Source organism: Balaenoptera ricei, chromosome 20 (assembly GCF_028023285.1).
Source record: "Balaenoptera ricei isolate mBalRic1 chromosome 20, mBalRic1.hap2, whole genome shotgun sequence".
NCBI classification, from domain to species: Eukaryota; Metazoa; Chordata; class Mammalia; order Artiodactyla; family Balaenopteridae; genus Balaenoptera; species Balaenoptera ricei.
Genome location: NC_082658.1, coordinates 52784517 through 52802835, shown reverse-complemented (window position 1 = coordinate 52802835; position 18319 = coordinate 52784517). Strand labels below are relative to the sequence as shown.

The 18319-nt window shown below is 41.6% G+C and overlaps 1 protein-coding gene and 1 pseudogene across 4 annotated transcripts in view; one reads left to right on the top strand and one right to left on the bottom strand.

The window, feature by feature from the left end:
• The window catches only part of FBXO39 (F-box protein 39), a 48424-nt gene that overhangs the window by 16216 nt on the left and 13889 nt on the right, over positions 1-18319 (top strand). Inside the window, exon 4 of one of the 4 annotated variants that reach the window (XM_059907553.1) lies at positions 14150-15377. The exons of 2 other annotated variants lie outside the window; for them this stretch is intronic. In XM_059907553.1, the coding sequence (XP_059763536.1) occupies positions 14150-14245 (96 nt within the window). In that variant the 3' untranslated portion in view covers positions 14246-15377. Of the gene's footprint in view, positions 1-12228; positions 13624-14149; positions 15378-18319 lie in introns of those variants that run through there. One more of the 4 variants, XM_059907557.1, reaches the window with a different exon arrangement.
• On the bottom strand, positions 2489-12184 carry LOC132355820 (proteasome maturation protein-like; annotated as a pseudogene).

Below are 18319 nucleotides of genomic sequence, written 5' to 3'. Positions count from 1 at the left end.
TGTTGCGGAGCACAGGATCTAGGCGCGCAGGCTTCAGTAGTTGTGGCTTGCAGGCTTCAGTAGTTGTGGCTCACGGGCTGTAGAGCGCAGGCTCAGTAGTTGTGGCGCACGGGCTTAGTTGCTCCGCAGCATGTGGGATCTTCCCAGACCAGGGCTCGAACCTGTGTCCCCTGCATTGGCAGGCAGATTCTCAACCACTGCGCCACCAGGGAAACCCCTGAATTATTTATTTATAGCTGGAAGTTTGTACCTCTTAATCCCCTTCACCTATTTTGCCCATTCCCCCACTCTCCTCCTCTCTGGCAATCACCCATTTATTCTCTGTATTTATGAGTCTGTTTCTGTTTTGTTTGTCTGGTTTTTTTTTTAGATTCCACATATAAGTGGAATCATGTAGTATTTGTTTTCTCTGTCTGACTTATTTCACTTAGTATAATACCCTCTAGGTCCATCCATGTTGTCACAAGTGGCAAGATTTCATTCTTTTTTATGGCTGAATAATATTCCATTGTATATATTTATACCACATCTTCTTAAACCAGTTGTCTGTTGATGGGCACTTGGGTTTTTTCTATGTCTTGGCTATTGTAAATAATGCTGCAATGAATGTAGGGGTGCATGTATCTTTTTGAATTAGTGCTTTTGTTTTCTTCTGGTAAATACCCAGAAGTGGAATTGCTGGATCATATGGTAGTTCTATTTTTAGTTCTTTAGTTTCAGTTGGGGGTGAAGAAAAGCCTCTGGAGATGGATACATAACAATGTAAGTGTACTCCGTTCCACTGAATTATACATTTTAAAATGGTTAAAATGGTAAATTTTATGTTATGTATATTTTACCACAATAAAAAATGCAAAAAAAGTACAAGTCAAAAAACTTAAAAGATTAAGGTTAAAAATGTCTCCCTTGCACCTTCCCAATCTGTTTTGGGTAGACAGCATGCAGCTGGAAAAAGTGTGCGTGAGTGGTGGCAGGGGGAGGGGAAACGTGTGCGTCTGACAAACGCCAGTTTCCATTCCCCCACTGCTCTTACACCCTGAGATCCTCTTCCTCACTCACTCACTAGGCTGCTTTTGCTTTCTCTGGAGTTGAAATGAGGAAGGGAGAGGGAGAAGGAAAGGGGCAAGAAAGGTCTTATTCTGACTAGTACTGTGTGAGCTGCCACACAATCTCCCCGGGCCTGGCATGTGTATAAAGCTGACTCTTCATCTAGTGGGGCTCTTTTGTAAGTTCTTCCCAACCCTCTAGCCCACACCATTACCCGGGTCTGTCACCTACAAGTCTCATCCTTGGTCTGGACTGGCAGGTGACCTCTCCTAGGCCCACGGGCAGGCCTAGGCTTCAGCTTCTTGCTGCTAAGTCTCAGCTGCCCTCCTGGTGGCGCTCTTGGACAGGTTTTATTACCGCTCTATGCAGGTCTTCGCTCTCCTATGGCTCACATCTGGCCCAAGGGAAACAGTCACACATCCTTTCCTTCCAACAGATTTTAGGGGAACCAGTTTCCAGTGCAGCAAACTGTCTTCACTTTACTATCAAAACCAGTGGTAGAACTAACACAACATTGTAAAGCAATTATACTCCAATAAAGATGTTAAAAAAAAAAAAAAAAAGAACAGTGGTAGCCAGCAAGTCTGTCATGCATTCTATTTTAAAAATCGGATTAATTGAGGTATAATTTACTTAAAGTAAAATTCACCAATTTTAACTATATACCACCATTGACCAATACCACAATCAGCATAAAGAACATTTCCCTCGACTAAAAAGGTTCATTGTGCCCTTTGCCTCACCTCTTACCTCTGGCCTTTAGCAACCACCAATCTGATTTCTATCCTTATACGTTTGCCTTCACCAAAGGAATCATGTTTTGAGGATTTACAGATTATAAATGGAATCATACAACAAATAATCACTCAGATTGGTTTCTTTCACTTAGCATTAATGTTAAGAAACATTCATATTGTTGCATGTATTACTAGATTTTTCTTTTTATTGCTGAGTAGTGTTCATTGTATCTATACACTACAGTGTATTTATTCACCCATTGACGGAGTTGAGTTGCTTCCAAATTTTTATCATTACGAATATAGCTGCTATAAACATTTGTGTACAAGTCTTTGTGTGAATACATATTTTTATTCCTCTTAAGTTAATATCTAAGAGTGGGATTTCTGGTTCATATGGTAAGTGTATGGTTAACTTGATTTAAAAAAAAAAAAACAACTACCAAATTACTTTCCAGAGTGATTGCACCATTTTGCAATCCCACCAGCAATGGATGAAAGCTCCAGTTGCTCTATATTCTTGACAACACTTAGCATTGTCAGTTTTAAAACATTTTAGCCACTCTCGGGTATGTGTATGTGGGTTTGTTGGGTTTTTTTTTTCTAATGTGTCAGTACTTTTAATGTTGTGTACACGAAATTATAGTAAATAGATGACTATAAACAAGAAGCAGTCCTTCTGTTTTCATGAATAGCACACTGCGTTACAGGAAATTGAGTTTATATTCCACCAAGTGTGGTTCTCCCATTAGTTCACTTTGTGATGTGTCATTAAAAACTATCTTCAAATGCAATAGGCTCATCATTATTCCTCAAATATCCAGTGAAAGGTCTGAGCTTGGAAGAAATGGAAGGTGCAGAACACGCTGCATTGCTTTGAATTCCATTTGTAATTTTAGTGGAGCAAATAGACCCCAGAGTTTCTCAGTGTAGAAAAATTCATTTTGTCTTGGTTGAGCTGGAAATTTTATTTCTGACAGTTTAAGAGGATGACTGGGAAAAAGTTCATTTTTCACACAAGAAAAAAACCTTTTCAAAGAAGATCATGGCTTTCAAAATGTCCACTTGCTGAAAGTTCAGCTGGAATACTGTCCTTTAGCTGAGATCCAAGCCCAGGTCGCCCTGCACACAGCCTCTCAGCACCATTACTGTCAGCCGGCCCCGCTGCTCACTTCCATTTCGTGTGTTTTTTTTTTTTTTAATTAATTAATTTATTTATTTATTTATGGCTATGTTGGGTCTTCGTTTCTGCGCGAGGGCTTTCTCTAGTTGCGGCAAGCGGGGGCCACTCTTCATCGCGGTGCGCGGGCCTCTCACTATCGCGGCCTCTCTTGTTGCGGAGCAGGGGCTCCAGACGCGCAGGCTCAGTAGCTGTGGCTCACGGGTCTAGTTGCTCCGCAGCATGTGGGATCTTCCCAGACCAGGGGAAGAACATCATTGAACATCATTTTATTTGCTTATTTTCCATTCATATATCTTCTTTGGTGAAGTGTCTGTTCACATCTTTTGTCCATTAAAAGAAGTAAGCTGTTGTTATTGAGTTTTAAGAATTCCTTGTACATTCTAGATACAAGTCCTTTACTGGATAAATGTATTTTGCAAATATGGCTTGCCTTTTCATTTTTCTTAATGATAACTTTTGAAGATCAGAATTTTTTATTTTTGATAAAGTTCTATTTATCATTTTGCTTTTGTTTCCTATCTAAGTAGTACTTGCCAAGGGAGTTCCCCGGTGGCCTGGTGGTTAGGATTCCAGGCTTTCACTGCTGTGGCCCAGGTTCAATCCCTGGTTGGGGAACTGAGATCCTGCAAGCCATGCGGCACGGCCAAAAAAAAAAAAAAAAAAAAAAAAAAGGATCACAAAGATTTTAGTCCTGTGTTTTTTTCTAGAAGTGTTATAGTTTTAGCTCTTATAGTTAGGTCTATGATTAATTTTGAATTAATTTGGGGGTATGGTGTGAGGTACAGATCAAGGTTCACTTTATTTTTGCTATAGGTATCCAGTTATTCCAGCACCATTTGTAGCAAAGACAATCCCTTTCACACTTTCCAGCCTTTCTTGAAAATCAGTTTGCTACGGACTTGGACTCGGGTCCTTGGACTCTTTAATCAATAGAAATTGAAAAGAGGCCAGATGAGAAATTCAGGCTTCATCAGGAGGGAGTGAAAACAGGTAACAGGTGCCCTTGCTCACTCCTGGAGGAGCCGCGAGCTGGCTCCTTAAATTGGGTAACAATAGGGGTGGGTCCATGGGTTGGGCAGGAGGTGTAGCTTAGGTGGTCCACCAACCCCCTTTGTGGTGCTGTATGCAGGGATCATGCGTAGTACCCTGCTTTTCTCCCAGCACCTCAGAAGTGGCAGTTGGTTTGTGGCCTTTTTGTATCTTATTGTTCATAATTCGCCCCAACTGCACATGCATGAACTTATTTTTAGTCCCTTATAGTTTCTTTGTATTCGGTTGCTCCAGGAGAGGAGGAGAGATTTGTCCAGCTGCAAGTGCAAGCACTCCAATAAAGGGTCCCAGGTCCCACGTCCCAGCCTATCTCAAATTGACTCTGTGTGTGTGAGCCTATTTATGGACTTTCTATTCTGTGCCGTTGACGTCTCTGTATCCTTATACTGAGCTATCTTGATTACGGTAGCTCTCAAAATTGGGTGGTTTGAGTCCTCTAATATATTTCTTCTTTTTAAAACATTTTTTGGCTAAATTTTAGAATTATCTTAGCAATTTTCAAGAAAGAAAGCCTGCAGGAATTTTGACTGGGATAGCTATACTCTACAGATCCATTTGGGGTGAATCGACAATAATACTGTCTTACGATTCATCAACTTGGTATATCTGTCTGTTTATTTAGAACTTCTTTAATTTATCTCAGCAATATTTTGTAATTTTCTATGTTTGGTATATATTTTGTTAAATATATTCTTAAGTGTTTTGAGTTTTCCTCTATTGTGTGTGGTATTGCATTTTCTGCTATTGTAAATACTATGTAAATGAAATTTTAAAAATTCAATGTCTCACTAATATAAAGAAATACAGTTGAGTTTTGTACATTAACCTTGATCCTTTGATCCTGAGACCTTGCTAAATTCATTTAGTTGTTATAGTAGTATTTTGGTAGATTGCTTAAGATTTTCTACCCGGACAATCATGTTTTGTGAATAAAGACTTTTACTTCTTCTTATCCAATCTGTATGCCTTTTCTTTCCCTTGCCTTATTGCACTGGCTAAGACTTCCAGTACAATTTTGAATAGAAGAGGTGAGACAGATATCTGATATTAGGGGAGAAAAACATCAGATATCCTGATTTTTTTCTCCCCTAATCTTAGGGGGAAAGCATTCAGCCTTTTATATTAAAGTATAATGTTAGTTGTAGGCTTATCTTTTTTTTTTAATTAATTTATTTATTTTTTGCTGTGTTGGGTCTTCCTTTCTGTGCGAGGGCTTTCTCTAGTTGCAGAGAGCGGGGGCCACTCTTCATCGCGGTGCGCGGGCCTCTCACTGTCACGGCCTCTCTTGTTGCGGAGCACAAGCTCCAGATGCGCAGGCTTAGTAGTTGTGGCTCACGGGCTTAGTTGCTCCGCGGCATGTGGGATCTTCCCAGACCAGGGCTTGAACCCGTGTCCCCTGCATTTGCAGGCAGATTCTCAACCACTGCGCCACCAGGGAAGCCCTGTAGGCTTATCTTGACTGTCCTCTGTAAGGTTGAGGAAGTTCCTTTCCGTTCCTAGTTTGCTGAGGTATTTTTTTTTTCCCCTAAATCATTAGTGGATGTTGCATTTTGTCAAATGCTCTTTCTGCGTCTATTGAGAGGATCCTGTAGTTCTTCTTATTTGCACTGTTAATTTGGATTATATTGATTAATTTTCAAATGTTATACCAAGCTTGCATTCCTGGGATAAACCCCTTATGGTCATGATGCCTTATTTTGTTATATATTACTGAATTTGATTTGCTAAAATTCTGTTAAGGATTTTGTATCTCTGTGCATAAGGGATATTGTTCTGTAGTTTCGTTGTAATGTTCTTAGCTGGTTTTGGTATCAGGAAAAACCAGGCCAGGAGCTGGCCTCATAGAATGAGTTGGGAAGTATTTCCTCCTCTACAGATTTCTGGAAGAGTCTCTGCACAATTTTTAGTATTTCTTTCTTAACTGTTTGGTAGAATTCATCTGTGAAGTCATTTGTGCCTTGAGTTTTTTGTTTTTGTTTTTTTTTAGGAAAGGTTAGCTATTCTTTTTGAGTGAACTTTGATAGCCTGTGTCTTTCAAGGAATTTATACAATTTATACAAGTTTATTGGCATGAAGTAGTTCATAATATTCCCTTATTATCCTTTTGATGTCTGTAGGATCTGTAGAAATGTCCTCTTTTCATTCCTGATAATTTGTGTCTTCCCTCCTTTTCCTTTTTCCTGATCAATCTGCCTATAATCCCCCACCCTATTTTATAGGTAATTTCAAAGAATCAGCTTTGAATTCATTTCTGGCGTAACTGACTTTATTGTTGTTCTGTTTTCTACTTAATTAAATTCTGCTTGTTATATTATTTTCTTCTGTTTATTTCACACTTTACTTGTTCCCATTTATCGTCCTTTTGTGACTTCTTTGGATCAATCAAATATTACTTATGATTCCATTTTATCCCCTTTGTTAGTTTATTGGCTATAGCTTATTGTTACTGGTTGGTTTCAGGTTTATAGGTTACGGTGATGTTATACCATCTCATGTATAGCATAAGAACCTTACAATAGTACACCCAGAGCAGTGAACTGGAGCAATTGTAGAGTTCACCTAATTTTTCCCCATCTTTCAGAGATCACTGTCCTTTGTTGCCTGAAATAAAGTGTCTTGAAAACTGTTATTTTGTCTGTTCTTAGATTGTTTCAGTAAGAGGGTAAATCCAATCCTCATTATTCCATCTTGGTTAGAAGTCGAATCTTTTCGGTAACTTTTAAGATTTTCTTTTTATCATTGGTGTTAGCAATCTGATCACGATGTGCCTTGGTGTGGTTTTCTTTGTTTCTTTGCTTGGGTTTCGTTGAGATTCTTGGATCTATGGGTTTATAGTCTTCATCTAATTTGGAAAATTTTAAGCCACGATTTATTCAAATATTTGTTCTGGGGACTTCCCTGGTGGTCCAGTGGCTAAGACTCCACACTCCCAATGCAGGGGGCCTGGGTTCAATCGCTGGTCAGGGAACTAGATCCCACATGCCGCAACTAAGAATTCACATACCACAACTAAAGATCCCACCTGCCACAACTAAAAGATCCCACATGCCGCAACTAAGACCTGGCGCAGCCAAATAAATAAACAAACAAATACTTTGTTCTGTTCCCCCATTTTCTCCTCTTCTTCTGGGATTCCAATTTGTAATTGGAATATATTAGATTGCTTGATATTGTCCTACAGCCCACCACAACTCTGCTTACTTCTTTTTCAGTGTCTTTTCTCATAGTGCTTTATCTTGGGTAGCTTATATTGCAATTTCTTCAAGGAAACTGATCTTCTCTTCTGTAATATCTCATCTGCTCTTAAGCCCATCCAGTGTATATTTCATTTTGGATATTGTGTATTTAAGCTTTAGAAGTTCCATTTTGGTCTCTTTTGTATATCTTTTACTTCTGTCCTTATCATGGCCAGATTTTCCTTGATTATATTTTAAGATTTAAAATAGCTGTTTTAGCAGAAACTAACACACCATTGTAAAGCAATTATACTCTAATAAAGATGTTTTAAAAAATAAAAATAAATAAAATAAAATAGCTGTTTTAAAGTCTTTATCTACTAATTCCATCATCTCTGTCATTTCTGGGTCTGTTTCTTATTATTCATTTTTCTCCTAGGTATGGGTCAGATTTTTCCGTTTCGTTACATATGTCTTGTAATTTTCTAATGGGTGCTGAATATTGTGAATTTTATCTTGTTGAATCTTATGTGCTGTGTTTTATTGCATTCCTTTAAAGAGTGCTGGATGTTGTTCTGGCATACGGTTAACTCACTTGTGACTCAGTTTGTCCTTTCAGGCTTCTTTTTATACTTTGTTATGGCAGGAAGCCTTTATTTTGGGACTAATTATCCCTGCTACTAATGCATGATCCTTATTCCCCTCCCCACCAGCTTTACTGAGCTATAATTGACAAATTAAATTGTAATATATTTAAAGTGTACAACATTATTTGATATACATAGACATTGTGACAGGATTCCCACAGTCAAGTTAATTAACACATCCATCACCGCACATAGTTACCTTTGTTGGGTGTGTGGGAGAAGCTTAAGATCTGCTGAGAGAGTAACTATACAATAGTGTGTTATCAGCTATAGTCACCATGCTGTGCATTAGATCCTCAGAACTCATCCATCTTACAACTGAAAGTCTGCACCCTTTTACCAACCTCTCCCCATTCCCCCCTCTCTCCAGCCCCTGGCAGCCACCACTGTGTTCTGTTTCTTTGAGTTAGACTTTTTTTTTTTTTAACGTGTAAGTGATATCATGCAGTACTTGTCTCTCTCTGTCTGGCTTATTTCACTTAGCTTAATGCCCTCCGGGTTCATCCATGAATCTGCAAATGGCAGGATTTCCTTCTTTTCTTTTTTTAAAATAGATCTTTATTGGAGTATAATTGCTTCACAATACTGTGTTAGTTTCTGTTGCGCAACAAAGCGAATCAGCCATATGCATACACGTGTCCCCATATCCCCTCCCTCTTGAGCCTCCCTCCCATCCTCCCTATCCCGTCCCTCTAGGTACTGAATAATATTCCATCGTGTGCGTGTGTGTGCACGCACATATGTGTGTGTGTGTGTAATTTTCTTTATCCATTCATCTGTCAACAGACACCTAGGTTCTTTCTATATCTTTGCTATCGTGAATAATGCTGCAACGAACATGGGAGTACAGTTGTCTCTTAGAGACAGTGATTTCATTTCCTTTGGGTATGAATCTCCCAGAAGTGAGATTGTTCGATCATATAGTAGTTCTATTTTTAATTTTTTGAGGAACCCCTGTACTGTTTTCCATAGTGACTGTACCAGTTTACATTCCCACCAACAGAGTGCTAGAATTCACTTTTCTCAACATCCTCATCAACATTGGTTATCTCATGTCTTTTTTTTTTTTTTAATGGCTGCATTGGGTCTTTGTTGCTGTGCCTGGGCTTTTCTCTAGTTGCGGTGAGCAGGGGCTACTCTTTGTTGCAGTGTGCGGGCTTCTCATTGCGGTGGCTTCTCTTGTTGTGGAACATGGGCTTTAGGCGTGCGGGCTTCAGTAGTTGTGGCTCGCGGGCTCTAGAACACAGGCTCACTAGTTGTGGCGCATGGACTTAGTTGTTTCGCGGCATGTGGGATCTTCCTGGACCAGGGCTCGAACCCGTGTCCCCTGCATTGGCAGGCGGATTCTTTTTTTTTTTTTTTCACACACACACACTGTATTTTATTTTTACAAGAGATAAATAGACTGACACCAAGCATTGTAAATGGATGACCACAACAAAAGCAACAATGATTGCAATTTCCAAACACGAAACACACTCATACTATGTCATAATATAGACATTTAGTCCAGTAATGCTCCACTGTAACAGCTCCTTTACTTTGCAGTGAAAATTGATTTGTATATTCTTTGCCTCTGAGCCCTTGTGGGATTCTTTTTTTTTAATTCAAACAGAAAGTCACAAAAATTATAATCATCCTCATCAGTTCACTCAGTCCCATGTAATTAATTTTTTTTTCATCTTGATCTTTTGTTAGCACTTTCATGAGTTCATCAGTTTTCCATTAGAGTTCTGAAAATGCTTATTCATTCAGTTCAGCAGTACAATCAGTTACCAGAAACCTGTACTTGTCAGAGTCTTTTCCATGAATTCCTTGATGATGAAACCCTTTTATAGGAACATATTTGCAAAAGCATCAGAGTACATCTCTGTACTCTGAGTAGCGTCTTAACCACTGCGCCACCAGGGAAGTCCCTCATGTCTTTCTTTTTTTTTTTTTTAATTTTTTGCATTTTTTTAAAAAAAATTATTTATTTATTTATTTTATTTTATTTTTGGCTGTGCTGGGTCTTCATTTCTGTGCGAGGGCTTTCTCCAGTTGCGGCAAGCGGGGGCCACTCTTCATCGCGGTGCGCGGGCCTCTCACTATCGCAGCCTCTCTTGTTGCGGAGCACAGGCTCCAGACGCACAGGCTCAGCAGTTGTGTCTCACGAGCCTAGTTGCTCCGTGGCATGTGGGATCCTCCCAGACCAGGGCTCGAACCCGTGTCCCCTGCATTAGCAGGCAGATTCTCAACCACTGTGCCACCAGGGAAGCCCCCCTCATGTCTTTTTGATAATAGACATCCTAACAGGTGTGAAATGATATCTTATTGTGGTTTTGACTTGCATTTCTCTGATAATTAGTGATGTCAAGCATCTTTTCATATCGGCCATTTGTACATCTTCTTTGGAAAAATATCTATTCAGGTCCTTTGCCCATTTTATAACTGTGTTTTTTTGCTGTTGCGTTGTATGCATTCCTTATCTCCTTTGGATATCAACCCCTTATCGGATATGTGGTTTGCAAATATTTTCTCCCATTCCATGGGTTGCCTTTTCATTTTGTTGAAATGCATGACCCATCTGAAGACTCTACCCAATGCTTGGTATATTACGAGGCCTCTCCATTCTGACTGGTGGAAACAGGGACTATTCCTACCCCTGTGTGAGCCCCAGAAATGTTTGGTCTACTCCTCTATGATGGTTCTTTCCCTTGCCTTGGGTAGTTTCCTCTCTCACACAAGCACATCAGTTCTTAGCCCAATCCTCTGGGGATCCCAGTCCCCTAGCCTTAACCCAGGTGGAGGTCTGGGGCCCTGGGGGAAATGGCAGGGACCGGAGGGGAAATGGGGGGGGGTGGGACAGACACTAGGAAGCCCTGTGGAGGGTTGGAGGGACTGGGGGATGGGTGGGGTTGAGGGACTGGGGGTCTGGGAAGGGATGGAGGAGCTGGCAGGAGTTTGGAGGAACTGCGTGGTGATAGGACAAATGGGAAGGGAGGTAACCAGGGCTGGCCATCTTGATAAATCACAACCCTTCCTAAAACAGACCCCTCTGGTCCCTGCTCCGTGACCACCTGCTGCAGCAGGCCCCATGCTCTGGCTGGGTCTGTGTGGTGGCAGCTGCTAGGACCCTCCGCTGGCTGGACCTGGAGCTCCCTGGCTGCCAGGATGGACCCTGCCCCGACCCTGGGGTCAGCATGCTCTCATCCTGCTTGGAAATGAAAGAGAGCCTGGGGGACCCTGCCTTTCCTCCTCCCTGGGTCCGGGGGTGGCTGGAGGTGGCATTAAACCATGTTTGTGTTTTACTCATAGCTGGTCAACCAAGGGTCTCAGTGTAAGGGCTCTTCTGGCAAGTGGGAAATAATGGAAAATAAATAGAGATGCTCTGGTCCCACATGGGGAACTAGAAAATGAGTCTCTAAGCAGAGGCACCAAACGGGGAGTGGGGGGACCTGGAGGGACGCTGGGAAATGGGAGGAAGTTGGTGGGGTTCAGGGCTGGGGGTATAAAAAGACTGAGTGTCTGGGAGGGTTAGGAGGGGACTAGGGGAGCTATGAAATAGAACTGGGGATGATTTGGGGATTTGAGTTGCTAGGGAGAGACTGGGAATGGAAGGAACTCAGGAGGTGAGAGGAGCTGAGATTCCAAAAGGGGTGGGGGACGTAGGAGGGAAGAGGTGAATTGGGAGAGCCTGGGAGAGGCCAGGAAGGCTGGGGGGTCACTGGAAGGATGTTAGGGCCTGGAAGAACCGTCAGTGACGTTCAGGGGCTGGGAGGCGCTAGAGGCTCTGGGAAGAAGACAGAGGTGATATGAAGACGTGGGGTGAGGCGTGGGAGGGATGGCCGCAGGGGGCCGGGGAGAAAGTGGGAGCTACAGGGCAACACGGGCGGGGCTGAGAGACTCTCCTTCACCCAGAGGTTAAAACTGCCCGCTGTGATTAATAGATTTCTCAACTTCTCCTTGTAGAGCTACCAGTTTTGGCATTCCCCACTTCAGGGCTGAGTTGGGTACACGCCTAACTGCAATCCCCACCTTCACGCTGGCCCTGTTGAAATCCACCTTCCACGTGGCAGTAAAAGAGACCAGGTCCTCCCCTTACTTGACACCTTCCAGAGCTCCCACCCCTGCACCACTGCCCTCAAGGCCACCCCTCATATGGACCCTCCCCTCACACGGCCCCGCCCCCTCACCGCTGCCTCCCTCTCTGTCCTCAAGCCTCTGCCCATCTTTCTGCTGCCCACCAGCCTCACCGTCCTCAAAGCATTTTAACGCTCCAAACTGGATCCAGGCTCGGGCTTCTTTGCCCCTGCTGCTGCTTCTGCCTGGAATGTTCTTTCCTATACAGGTCTTAGCTACCATCTTACTTTTCAGACCTCAACACAAATTTTACCTTCTTTGGACAGGACTTTTCAGACCCTCCTGGATAAAACAGCCCCCAGCTCACTACAGTCGCTCATGGACCACAGGGTTCATCTTCCTCATGGCACTGACCAGCACCCGCTGTCCCGTGACTGTGCCGTTTGTGTGCATATTGCGTGCCTCCACTAGAATATAAGCCTCTGGAGGGCAGACTGCTGTCTTGTTCACTGCTGTATTCCCCACGCCTGGAGCCATACCTAGAAGACGGTGAGGTTTCAATAAGTGACCGTTGGTTGACTATGGATGGACACATGCGTTCACACTCATGTTCATAGCAGCATGATTCACAGTAGCCACGGGGCAGAAGCGGCCCAAGTGTCCATGCATGGAGAAGGGATAAACAAAATATGGCGCGCGCACAGTGGGACACTATCTGGCCGTAAAAAGGAAGGACATTCTGACATACACTGTCGGAATTTGGATGAACCTTGAGGACATTATGCTAGGTGAAATATGCCAGTCACAAAAAGACAAATACTGTATGATTCCACTTTTATAAGGTACTTAGAGCAATCAGATTCTGAGACAGAAAATAGAATGGTGGTTTCCAGAGGCTAGAGGGAGGGGGACATGGGGATTTATTGTTTAATGGGTACAGAGTTTCGGTTTTGCAAGAGGAAAGAGTTTGAAGATGGATGGTGGTGGTGATTGCACAACAGTGTGAATGTCCTTAACACCACTGAACTGTACACTTAGAAATGGTTAAGGTGGTAAATTTTATGTTATGTGTTTTGTACCACAGTAAAACAAGAACATGATTGATGCACTCATGACTGCTGCATCCTGTTAGCGGATTGTTCATTTTATTAGTATGAAATATCCACCTTAATCTTTTTAAAAAATATTTATTTATTTATTTAGTTAGTTATGGCTGTGTTGGATCTTCGTTTCTGTGCGAGGGCTTTCTCTAGTTGCGGCGAGCGGGGGCCACTCTTCATCGTGGTGCGCGGGCCTCTCACTATCACGGCCTCTCTTGTTGCGGAGCACAGGCTCCAGACGTGCAGGCTCAGTAGTTGTGGCTCATGGGCCCAGTTGCTCCGCGGCATGTGGGATCCTCCCAGACCAGGGCTCGAACCCGTGTCCCCTGCATTGGCAGGCAGATTCTCAACCACTGCGCCACCAGGGAAGCCCCACCTTAATCTTAATGCCTTTTGTTCTGAATTCTATGTTGCCTGACCTCACTATTGCCACAACAGCTTTCCTCTTTCTTTTGTTCTTGCCTGAGAAGGATATTTTTGTCCATCCTTCCTATGTCAGTATTTCCATATTATAGTTGCTTTTTAGGTGTGTCTCTTGTTAGTAGAATATGATTGGATTTTATCCATTCTGAAAGGCTTCGTTTTCTTAATAGGTAAATTTAAGTCACTTAAATGCATTGTGATGGGTATATTTGGACTTATTTTGACATCTTATTTTGTATCTTCTATTTATCATGTTGTTTTCCTTTTTTTTTTTTCTAATTTTAGTTTTTATTTCCATTAGTTATACATGCACATAAAGAATGAGGTCATTTCCTTCAATGTTTGTTTAGAAAAAGATGTTTGTTGGGTTACGGGGGTTTTTTTTTGGCAATCACTTTCTTATTTCCTCTGGAGTTGATTTTTAAAATATTTACTCCTACACAGTAGAAATCTTTCATTTTATAAAGTCCACAATATTACTTTTTTCTTTTGTGGATTGGCTTTTTGTGTTGTATATTAAAATTCAAAGCTCATGATCTACAGACCAAACCCAAGGTCATGTAGATTTTCTGTTTATCTCTATAATTTTGATAGTTTCACATTTTAAATGTCTGTTAATGAATTTGAGTGAATTTGGTGTAAAAAATAAAGGAAAATATTTACTCCTGTATTTCTAAAGGACATGTTTGTGTTACTTCTTCCTGATTATTAAACTATCTTGTAGCTTCATCCTGTCCTCCATATTTTGCTCTGCCATGCAATGGAATATCATTCAGCCATGAAAAGGAATGAAGGACCACAATGCATGTTTCATGGTTGAACCTTGGAAACATGCCAAATGGAAGAAGCCAGTCTCATAAGACCACGTGTTATATGATTCCATGTATATGAAATGTACAGAATGGGCAAATCCATAGCGACAGAAAGTAGGTTAGTGGTGGAATTGGGGAATGGCTGCTAGTGGGTACAGGATTTCTGCTTGGAGTGATGAAAATGTTTTGGAATTAGATAGCGGTGATGGTTGCACACCTTTGTGGATATATGAAAAACCACTGACTTTACATCTGCAAAATTTACTTAATGGATGTAAACTATCTCAGTAAAAAAGCAGTCTGGGGAGATTAACCAAGATGGCAGAGTAGAAGGACGTGCTGTCACTCCCTCTTGCGAGAGCACCAGAATCACAACTGGCTGCTGGACAATCATTGACAGGAAGACCCTGGACTTCACCAAGGAGGATACCCCACGTCCAAGGACAGAGGAGAAGCCACAGTGAGATGGTAGGAGGGGCGCAATCAGAGTAAAATCAAACCCCATAACTGCTGGGTGGGTGACTCACAGACTGGCGAACACTTATACCACAGAAGTCCACCCACTGGAGTAAAGGTTCTGAGCCCCACGTCAGGCTTCCCAACCTGGGGGTCAGGCAACGGGAGGAGGAATTCCTAGAGAATCAGACTTTGAAGGCTAGTGGGAAGTGGATTGCAGGACTTTGACGGGACTGGGGGAAACAGAGATCCCACTCTTGGAGGGCACACACAAAGTAATGTGTGCATCAGGACCCAGGGGAAGGAGCAGTGAGCCTGGGGGAGACTGAACCAGACCTACCTGCTGGTGTTGGGGGGTCTCCTGCAGAGGCGAGTGGTGGCTCTGTTTCACCGTGGGGATAAGGACACTGGCAGCAGAGGTTCTGGGAAGTTCTCCTTGGCGTGAGCCCTCCCAGAGTCTGCCATTAACCCCACCAAAGAGCACGGGTAGGCTCCAGTGTTGGATTGCCTCAGGCAAAACAGCCAACAGGGAGGGAACCCAGCCCCACCCATCAACAGTCAAGTGGATTAAGGTTTTACTGAGCTCTGACCGCCACAGCAACAGGGAGGGAACCCAGCCCCACCCATCAACAGTCAAGTGGATTAAGGTTTTACTGAGCTCTGACCGCCACAGCAACAGTCAGCTCTACCCACCACCAGAGCCTCCCATCAAGCCTCTTAGATAGCCTCAACCACCAGAGGGCAGACAACAGAAGCAAGAAAAACTATAATCCTGCAGCCTGTGGACCAAAAACCACAGTTACAGAAAGATAGAGAAGATGAAAAGGCAGAGGGCTATGTCCCAGATGAAGGAACAAGATAAAACCCCAGAAAAACAACTAAATGAAGTGGAGATAGGCAACCTTCCAGAAAAAGAATTCAGAATAATGATAGTGAAGATGATCCAGGACCTTGGAATAAGAATGGAGGCAAAGATTGAGAAGATGCAAGAAATGATTAACAAAGACCTAGAAGAATTAAAGAACAAACAAACAGAGATGACCAATACAATAACTGAAATGAAAACTACACTAGAAGGAATCAATAGCAGAATAACTGAGGCAGAAGAACGGATAAGTGACCTGGAAGACAGAATGATGGAATTCACTGCTGCGGAACAGACTAAAGAAAAAAGAATGAAAAGAAATGAAGACAGCCTAAGAGACCTCTGGGACAACATTAAACGCAACAACATTCGCATTATAGGGGTCCCAGAAGGAGAAGAGAGAGAGAAAGGACCAGAGAAAATATTTGAAGAGATTATAGTCGAAAACTTCCCTAACATGGGAAAGGAAATAGCCACCCAAGTCCAGGAAGCGCAGAGAGTCCCATACAGGATAAACCCAAGGAGAAACACGCCGAGACACATAGTAATCAAAGTGGCAAAAATTAAAGACAAAGAAAAATTATTGAAAGCAGCAAGGGAAAAACGACAAATAACATACAAGGGAACTCCCATAAGGTTAACAGCTGATTTCTCAGCAGAAACTCTGCAAGCCAGAAGGGAGTGGCATGATATACTTAAAGTGATGAAAAGGAAGAACCTACAACCAAGATTACTCTACCCGGCAAGGATCTCATTTAGATTTGATGGAGAAATCAAAAGCTTTACAGACAAGCAAAAGCTAAGAGAATTCAGCACCACCAAACCAGCTCTACAACAAATGCTAAAGGAACTTCTCTAAGTGGGAAACACAAGAGAAGAAAAGGACCTACAAAAACAAACCCAAAACAATTAAGAAAATGGTCATAGGAACATACATATCGATTATTACCTTAAACGTGAATGGATTAAATGCCCCAACCAAAAGACATAGACTGGCTGAATGGATACAAAAACAAGACCCATATATATGCTGTCTACAAGAGACCCACTTTAGACCTAGGGACACATACAGACTGAAAGTGAGGGGATGGAAAAAGATATTCCATGCAAATGGAAATCAAAAGAAAGCTGGAGTAGCTATACTCATATCAGATAAAATAGACTTTAAAATAAAGAATGTTACAAGAGACAAGGAAGGACACTACATAATGATCCAGGGATCAATCCAAGAAGAAGATATAACAATTATAAATATATATGCACCCAACATAGGAGCACCTCAATACATAAGGCAACTGCTAACAGCTATAAAAGAGGAAATCGACAGTAACACAATAATAGTGGGGGACTTTAACACCTCACTTACACCAATGGACAGATCATCCAAAATGAAAATAAATAAGGAAACAGAAGCTTTAAATGACACAATAGACCAGATAGATTTAATTGATATATATCGGACATTCCATCCAAAAACAGCAGATTACACGTTCTTCTCAAGTGCGCACGGAACATTCTCCAAGATAGATCACATCTTGGGTCACAAATCAAGCCTCAGTAAATTTAAGAAAATTGAAATCATATCAAGCATCTTTTCTGACCACAACGCTATGAGATTAGAAATGAATTACAGGGAAAAAAACGTAAAAAGGACAAACACATGGAGGCTAAACAATACGTTACTAAATAACCAAGAGATCACTGAAGAAATCAAAGAGGAAATCAAAAAATACCTAGAGACAAATGACAATGAAAACACGACGACCCAAAACCTATGGGATGCAGCAAAAGCAGTTCTAAGAGGGAAGTTTATAGCTATACAAGCCTACCTCAAGAAACAAGAAAAAGCTCAAGTAAACAATCTAACCTTACACTTAAAGAAACTAGAGAAAGAAGAACAAACAAAACCCAAAGTTAGCAGAAGGAAAGAAATCATAAAGATCAGAGCAGAAATAAATGAAATAGAAACAAAGAAAACAATAGCAAAGATCAATAAAACTAAAAGTTGGTTCTTTGAGAAGATAAACAAAATTGATAAGCCATTAGCCAGACTCATCAAGAAAAAGAGGGAGAGGACTCAAATCAATAAAATCAGAAATGAAAAAGGAGAAGTTACAACAGACACTGCAGAAATACAAAGCATCCTAAGAGACTACTACAAGCAACTTTATGCCAATAAAATGGACAACCTGGAAGAAATGGACAAATTCTTAGAAAGGTATAACCTTCCAAGACTGAACCAGGAAGAAACAGAAAATATGAACAGACCAATCACAAGTAATGAAATTGAAACTGTGATTTAAAATCTTCCAACAAACAAAAGTCCAGGACCAGACGGCTTCACAGGTGAATTCTATCAAACATTTAGAGAAGAGCTAACACCCATCCTTCTCAAACTCTTCCAAAAAATTGCAGAGGAAGGAACACTCCCAAACTCATTCTATGAGGCCACCATCACCCTGATACCAAAACCAGACAAAGACACTACAAAAAAAGAAAATTACAGACCAATATCACTGATGAATATAGATGCAAAAATCCTCAACAAAATACTAGCAAACAGAATCCAACAACACATTAAAAGGATCATACACCACGATCAAGTGGGATTTATCCCAGGGATGCAAGGATTCTTCAATATACGCAAATCAATCAATGTGATACACCATATTAACAAATTGAAGAATAAAAACCATATGATCATCTCAATAGATGCAGAAAAAGCTTTTGACAAAATTCAACACCCATTTCTGATAAAAAC